Source organism: Hordeum vulgare, chromosome 7H (assembly GCF_904849725.1).
Source record: "Hordeum vulgare subsp. vulgare chromosome 7H, MorexV3_pseudomolecules_assembly, whole genome shotgun sequence".
Taxonomy (NCBI): Eukaryota; Viridiplantae; Streptophyta; class Magnoliopsida; order Poales; family Poaceae; genus Hordeum; species Hordeum vulgare.
In genome coordinates this window covers 131,065,771-131,073,970 of record NC_058524.1, presented here as the reverse complement: position 1 = coordinate 131,073,970, position 8,200 = coordinate 131,065,771, and the positions used below count along the sequence as shown (strand labels likewise).

Here is an 8,200-nt window from a genome sequence, read left to right as displayed (position 1 = left end):
GCTCTTACATTAGTTTACAGAGGGAGTAGGTTTCTAAAATAATATGTTTGATTGGGCTTCTAGAATAAGCTGGGTAGGGGACAACTTATTTTTGTTTATTCTAAAAACTATCAAAAGAACTAACCCTTATTTGTTGACAAAAAACAAGCTAGGATAAAGTAGTGCCATTTGCATCCCTATTCAACTCTAGCAGACCCCGCATCCCGCCCCGACCCACAAAATAACCGCCAAATTGCGGGTCGGGGCCGGAAAATCCGCACGAGCAGACCCCGCATCCCGCGCCGACCCGCATTATTTTTTGCGGGGCGCGGCAAATCTTCTCCCCCAACCTCCATCTTCATGGGCTGGGAGGCCGACCCAAGCTGAACCCCTATCCGGCGCGAGATTTGGCGGGAGGAACATTTCCGCGCGCCCTTTCCCCGCTCCCCGCACCCTCCGCCACCATTGCCCCCTCCGCAAGCTCCGGTTCCTCCTCCCCAGCCGTTCCTCGCCGTCATGGAGGACCCCATGCTATCCCCGTCATCGTGGAGGTCGCGCATGCTCCTTCCCCTCGGGCGGATCTCGTCGCCGGCCATGTTGCCCCCGCCACCATCGCCCGAGCACAAGCCGCGCCTTCCCGAAAGAGGCAGGGCATCGTGGTCGTGCAGGGCGGGAATCCGGCTGCCCCCGCCGCGACGGCCCGCGCTCCGGGCGCCAACGCCGCAGTGTGATCCCGGCCGGCGGCGTAGAAGGCCGACAAGGCCGCTGCCGTAAAGCGGAGGAAGGTTCCGGCTTCAAGGAAGCCACCTTATTCAACCTCTGACTTCACCCCCCCCCCCCCCCGCAAAGAGGTGCTCTGGCGATGCCGTTGAACAATTCCGCTCCCCCCGCGGCCGAGGTGTTCGACGAAATGGCCAGAAGGTATGCCTCTTCGGTCTTGGCGATTCCTTTTCATTTTTCGCCATTAGTCTTGATAGCTCGTGACTTGTTATCGTTCGCTATAGCAGTGGTTCGAACAATGCAACAAACGAGTTCATGAACATGTTGGACACGAACGCAGTTGACATAGATCAAGCCTCTTTCGAGCCATTCAACTACAATGAAACGGATGGCGGACATGGGCGCAAACCTTTGCATGCCCTCTTTTGCGTAATGAACTTCGCTTTTATTTGCGCACAAACTGTTTATTTCGTTTGAACTTGAACTTGTTTGCCAAACCCTATGTCAAATGCGAGATTTGCAGTTTTTTGTTTGCGGGTCGTCGCGGTGGAGCCCGAGCAGAAGCCGACCCGTAAAAAAGCATATTCCACGAATATACTTTTTTACGGATCCGTTTGGGGGTCTGCATCTGTGCCACCCCGCGCCGGCCCGCAAAAGTGGTTTCGCGCGAACTGCAAACACGTTTTGCGGGCCGGCGGATGTGGGGTCTGCTAGAGTTGCTTTAAGTACTCCCTCCATCACACTATATTGGGTGTATCTCCAAAACGATAATTTTTCACAATTAGAAGCAAATAAGGCGCATGGCATTAATTAGCGTATTAATTGGGGTGTTTTGAAAACCGTCTCCACCAATGCATGCGAGGAAGCCGCTTGTTTAGTGAACGCGGGGTTACTAATGCGTCAGTTTTGAGGTTAATTAGGCGCTTTTACAGCTCATCGGCTCGATTTTTTCTACCAATAGAAAAACATCTAGGTTTGAAAGCCCTGTGATAAACACCCACTATACTGTGACGAAAGAAGTATCTGATGAGAAGATGTTGATTAAGGAGATATAAATGTCTACTAAAAAGTTTTATTTATGTGTATATATTATTTGCTATTCCGTGGCAAAGCACGGGCTAGTCAGAGTTATAAATCTCCTGGTTAAACTGCAATCCTACCGTCTGCGTAAAAGAAGACCTCATTGAACTACGGTAGCTTTCCCAGGTTCCGCATCTCCCGAACTCGCCTACCGGCCACCACCCCCTGTTCCCATCTCTCTGCAGCTTGGAATAGCCCAGACCTGCGCCTCGCTCCTCCGGAGCCGGACGAATCGAGCCGCGGCGCCGGTTGGAGCGGCCGGGCCGTGGGAGCCTGCCGGCTGATGCGGCGGCGGCAATGGGAGTATGGGAGTTCATCCTGCGCGGCGGCGGCCGGCGCTTCATCAAGCGCAAGGACAGCGACGCCGGCGAGGCTGGTCAGTGCCCCCTCCCGCGGCCTTCTTTTCTGCTCTAGCTCTCTTGTTGCTCGCTGTGCGCCTTTTGGGGAGGCGAGATCAGAGATGGAAGGTCGTTAGCAGCAATGTGGTTTCTCGGCTTACTTCAACTCCACTCCTCTTTCGAGCAGTTATAAAGATTTGAGTTTTGAGTGCACGGAGGCGGTCCTTGCTGTTCTGCATCTTTACGGCCAATCTATTTTTTAAGCTTCTTCATTGGTACGTATAAATGGCGTGAAAATCGCATCTTTTCCACATTGAATTACTTGTACACGTGGCAAAACTGCTTTCTTCAAAATTGTATTGCCCTAGTTTTGTTAAGCTTGCTGAGGTTGTACCAGCGAATCCTACAAAATACAAACAATATAGGAAACCGGCCATTTCCAGTTGGTTATTCTCATTTTGGCCGATATCAAACTGACCTTTTCCCGGTTATCTGCTCACCAGGTGCTGATTTAGTTTTTAATAGGAAATGTACAAAGAAAATTAACTAATGCATACCTCATTAGGCTCTAACAGGCTCTTCAGTTCGTTTGGGTATGATGTGGATAGGGCGAAGCAACAGCATGCTTACGGCCTTAAGCTCACTTGTGGGTTTGTTCATTCTCTTGCTCTTGTGGGATAAATTGGAGTAATATTTGTTCCTACTTCCTGATCCCCAAATCAGTGAATATGCTTCTGTGCACCCTCTCTCATGAAGTGATGGGACTGTTTCCAGCGATTGCAAATTGATGGCAGCCTTGGCATGTGAGTTGTGGCGATTTATGCGTTGAATGGTGCTCTCGTCTTGTGGGTGTTTAGATTCCATGGCAAGGACACTAGCTTGGTATGATTGGGCACACTTGTGTGTAACTCCTTTTTTGTTTTATTCCTAGTTATGCATAATGCACAGGGAAAATCAGTTAGTTCAGCTCCTTTCTGAACTTTGATTCTGGTCAGCTCTTCATTGGCTACCTCTTCATTGGCTACCCGTAGAAAAAGTTGAATTCTTTGTTGGCATGAAGAGCGTCGAATCTGAAAAGTAACGTTCACTTGTGGGCATTATCTACTGAAAGAAGTCATTCTTAGTGGAGGCAAACTAACTGTGATGCCACTTGCCATGTTTGATATTGCTATTTCCCCTATTGCCCTAGTTGTCATGATTTTATTTTTGGTGAAAAAATGCATTTCAAAGTATGCTTTGGTGGCATGAAATAAATCTTAATCTGCATCACTTTTTGATTGACCAAAACTGAGCTTTGCACTCTTGGTTTCACTTTTATGGCCTCCCAGGCCGGGCAATGGAGGAGCTGAGAGGTTCTCTCTACAATGAATTCCATACTTCGGAAGGGGCTAAGCGGCAGCAGCAGAGGTTTTGTGGCCCGGGTGTTGCGCTAACATTCAACTTTGTGGTTTCTGTTGGGATCATCATGGCAAACAAGATGGTGCGTGTTGTCTTTTCAGTTTTCTTACACTTCATGGCATCTCTTATTTAGTTTTCTTTCAGTTATTATTTTTCTGCTAGTCTCTGCATTTAGTTTTTAGATGATATGTTTTATTTTGCAGGTGATGGGTAGGGTTGGCTTTAACTTCCCAGTTGCACTGTCACTAATTCATTACATAGCTGCCTGGGTCCTCATGGCCATCCTGAGGGCATTATACTTGATGCCCATCGCCCCTCCTTCAAAATCCACTCCTTTCTCCTCATTATTCGCTTTGGGTGCTGTGATGTCTTTTTCCACCGGACTTGCTAATATCAGCTTAAAGCATAATAGGTGAGATCAATAATGAAGTCTCCCTGTTCAACAAATGCAAAAATACTACCTTAAAGTTGTGGCCAATCGATTTTTCTCATATTCTGCTCACTGTTCTCTAACTTCAGTGTAGGGTTTTATCAAATGGCTAAGATAGCTGTAACTCCAACCATAGTTGCAGCAGAATTTATTCTTCTCAAGAAAAGTGTCTCCTTTCGAAAGGTACATTTATTAGAAAATTTAAGCTTCATATACTGTTCAGTTTTTTGGTTGATCTAATTGGTAAGAATAATTTATATTTTTTATTACAGGTTATCACACTAGTTATAGTGTCATTTGGTGTGGCTGTAGCAACTGTTACTGATTTGGAGTTCAACTTTTTTGGTGCTTGTGTAGCAGTAGCTTGGATCATTCCTAGTGCTATAAACAAGATCCTCTGGTCAAATCTGCAACAGAGTGGAAACTGGACTGCTCTTGCGTAAGTTGTGATTTATGTCTCTTCTGAGACAGGCTCATAGTTCATATATTTTCTCCTAACATTCAGGTTATTGATCAGGTTGATGTGGAAGACAACCCCAATTACGATATTTTTCTTCCTTGTCCTGATGCCTTTGATGGATCCTCCGGGATTGTTGTCTTTCAACTGGAATTTCAAGAACAGCTGTGCAATTATCATATCTGCTTTGCTTGGTTTTCTTCTTCAGTGGTCCGGTGCTTTGGCACTTGGGTGAGGCATACCACTTCTAGTTTTCTCTTGCATGATTGTCCTTCTATTCTGTCAATGTGCATGTTTCTCCTGAAACAAAAGCATGTATTTATGTGTCCAAGTTTGTTACTCCCTCCGTCCCATAATATAAGAGCGTTTTTACACTAGTGTAGTGTCAAAAGTGCTCTTATATTATGGGTCGGAGGGAGTACTAGATTATGTTTTAGGCTTCATGACTTCCTTCACGTGATCTATTGTAATTAGGCAACATCCCATATTTGATAATAAAAATAATAAAGAAGTGTTCGTATGCATGCCATACCCACATGCTTAAACATTTTAATAAGAGAAAGTACCACTTTGCTTGTAAATGTGCACTCGTGAGCTGACTCAAACATTGATATGCAATCTGCCTTTAGTTGTTCTATACTTCTACTTGCACCTACAATTTCTGTCTTAAAACCATAGGACTGTTTCTGTTATGCACTATCTTGCGAGTAAGATGCCTATTTCACCATTACACTGATAAATGACAAGATCAAGTTTCCAACGGACAATAGAAAGCCTGCCCACTATCCATTACTTTGTTCCTCCTGAAAGCATAGTACTGACATGTCTCGTGTAATCATGCTTCGTATTCATGCATTCTTTCTATTCTGTCATTCCCCCCCTTTGTGGAACCTGTGAAAGTCAACTGACTCCGGCTTTTGTATGATGCAGTGCAACCTCAGCTCTGTCTCATGTTGTGCTTGGCCAATTCAAGACTATTGTCATAATGCTCTCTGGGTTTCTGGTATTTAAATCTGATCCTGGACTCACCAGTCTTTATGGAGCTGTCATTGCACTAGGAGGCATGTCAGTCTACACTTACCTAGGGCTAAAAGAGTCAACCACCGGTGGTAAGAGAATTGCATCAACGTCTAGGCAGAGTTCTCCCTCACTGAAGTCCAAGGTTATAATAGACGGAGAAAAGCCAGAAACAACACCTGTGGACTCTGTCTAAGTTGAAGAATTGCCATTTGGACTGCATTTGTTGAGTTCCATGCACCAACTTCACCTGAGGTTAACCTTATTGAGGAAAGGCGGTCAATCTGTATGCAAGTGGCATTCTTAAGAGCAAGCTCTATTTTTACCTCTTGTTCTTCCTAGAATGATATGATCCTATTTTAGGACATTTTAGTAAGTTGTTGTTCTCCGTTGACCATGCTATTATAAGATAGAAATAGCTGTCGTTCTCCAGTGTTAGCAATTTTGGTCAATACATGTATTTTTTCGCTGTGCCACTTACCTTGTGGATTTTTGCGATTTCAGAAAATTGACGATATGCTGCTGACAGTAGGCTATTGTTGGACTTTTTTCCCGTAGGTTTTACCCTATAACTGGTTTTCTTACACACTCCCTCCGTTCCAAAATAAGTACATGACACTTATTTTGGAACGGGGGGAGTATATGCCAACAACTATTATGTTGTACTTCACACACCAAATTGTTGGTGTTTTTGCAGTATTGCTTTTTGGGGAAATCTAATTATTGTATTTTATTATTCACATCATTGTTCTGGAGGAAAAGGTTGGAATGCCCATTGTGAATGGAAAACATGTATGAAAGTTTATTACATGGTAATACAAAAATATACATGAGGGATACTAGCAAAAAGTTGAACATTTCACACCTGAAGCCTAGCCAAACCATTTCAACTCTACTATGAAGGTCATCTCTACCTGTTTGACAAACTCTTTTGGTCACAAAACCTGAATAAATGGGACAAACCAATGTGACAAACTCTTTTGGTCACAAAACCTGACAAACTCAAACAAGGTGTGGTTAAGGAGGAACTGAAGGAAACCCAGCAGAAGTTTCCATATTTTAATTGTGAACTCGACAAACAAAATCTGAAGCATTGAATTTTCTTTTTATCAAAACCTAATCACTTTTTCTTCCCGAGAATGCAAAATCTGAGCACATGAACAGCACCATGCAAGAACTGTGACATATTTCAGCAGCATTTCTTATTAGAATCTGAAATTTGAGCATCCTTGAATAGTTTGACTAAAACCCCAGGGGAAACTTGCAACAATATGGCTCTAGAGTGTACACAAGGCAATCTCACAATGAGTTTCTTCTGTCAACAGGAAAAGAATGAGCAAAAGTGCGACATGGCAGAATCAATTGGCAAAAGGATGCCAACAATCATGCAATCATGATATTTGATAGCAGCATAATGTTTGCATCAAACCCTTTTGACAATCATATAGAAGAAAATGTTTGTTAGAATGCCTCTCGAGATGAATGTAAGTATGGGAGTTTCGGCAGGTTACATGAATCTGACAGGCTCTACTAAGACTGTCAGAGTTCTAACTAGAAATTTGCGCACAAGACAGAGATACACTCAAATCGGTGGTCGGTTTTCATTCCAATCTGATGAAAGAGGAGCTAGGGTTTGGCCAGCCGGAACACGACGGCGCTAGGGCAAAGCCGGATTACATCCGGAATGAATCCTCTCCTCTCAGAATTCCCCTCTTTAAATAACTACAGAAAGTGAAAAAGGAGCGACAACGACATGAACCAGAGCTACAGTGCTCGCAGTAAAAACATGAACTATCCATTACATTCACGACAGCCGGGGGATGGAAGATCTATGGCTGGGGCAGCTTCCCACTGGACGAACCGGTACGCGAAGAAGAGAACCGGAAGATTGAAGATCAATTGCTCCCGCTGATTCTGGCACGCGTGTTGCCCTATACAGAAACCATACGTTGTTGCCGAAACAGAGTTCCTGACAATTCCCCCGCACTGAGATTAGACTTACCCTCAAGGCTAGAAATCTTGGAACGCCTTTTGAATAAAAGTTGCATCTTCTGAGGTGTCTTTGTCCAGTGGTAGAGTTACCCATTTGATTCTCGAGGGGACGACAAGAATGGATATATCTCCCTGAACTCTGGGAATTAGTTTTCTCTCAAGCAATGTTTCAGGTTTGATTAGGATGTGGCCTTCAGGATCAAGAAAGGGAGGCTTGGGGTTAGGGACCGCATCTGGGCCTATGTGTTTCTTGATCTGACTGATGTGGAATGTGGGATGGAGTTGACAGTCATCACGGAGAAGAACTTTGTAAGCTATCTGACCAATTTTATCCAGTACCTTGAAAGGGCCATAATATTTGGAATGTAGTTTGAGGTTCCTCTGAATGCTCAAGCTGGTGTGTTTGTATGGTCACAATTTGATGTAAACCATATCCCTCAGTTCCACTTTTCTGCTTGGTCTCTTTTTGTCAGCAAAGTGCTTCATTCTTTCTTGTGCTTTAAGAAGATCGGACTTGATCTATTTTGCAATGTTCTCCCTTTCAAGTTCGTGCTAGTGACTTTCTCCCTCTGCTGGTGGAAGTAGGAGTTCAACAATGAGAGGAGGTGGTTTTGCATAGAGTGCTTGGAATGGTGTCATTTGCAAGGCAGTGTGGAAGCTGGTGTTGTACTACCATTATACCATGGAAAGCGAGCTGTTCCATTTGGTAGGTTCCTGGAAGGACATGCATCTGAGATAATTTTCAAAACACTGATTAACCCTTTCAGTTTGCCCATTTGTATGGGGATA

At 44.4% G+C, this 8,200-nt stretch overlaps 1 protein-coding gene across 2 annotated transcripts; it reads left to right on the top strand.

The window, feature by feature from the left end:
• Positions 1-1,865: 1,865 nt before the first annotated feature.
• Positions 1,866-5,967, top strand: LOC123411853 (nucleotide-sugar uncharacterized transporter 2). 2 transcript variants are annotated; one of them, XM_045104813.1, is made up of 8 exons: positions 2,082-2,155; positions 2,305-2,392; positions 3,446-3,597; positions 3,719-3,927; positions 4,035-4,128; positions 4,218-4,384; positions 4,463-4,633; positions 5,333-5,967. In XM_045104813.1, the coding sequence occupies exons 3-8, from the start codon at positions 3,454-3,456 to the stop codon at positions 5,613-5,615; spliced, it is 1,068 nt and encodes a 355-aa protein (XP_044960748.1). In that variant the 5' UTR covers positions 2,082-2,155; positions 2,305-2,392; positions 3,446-3,453; the 3' UTR covers positions 5,616-5,967. The 2 variants fall into 2 exon arrangements, with proteins under 2 accessions (XP_044960747.1, XP_044960748.1); XM_045104812.1 differs by lacking the exon at positions 2,305-2,392 and having other exon boundaries at positions 1,866-2,155.
• Positions 5,968-8,200: the final 2,233 nt, after the last annotated feature.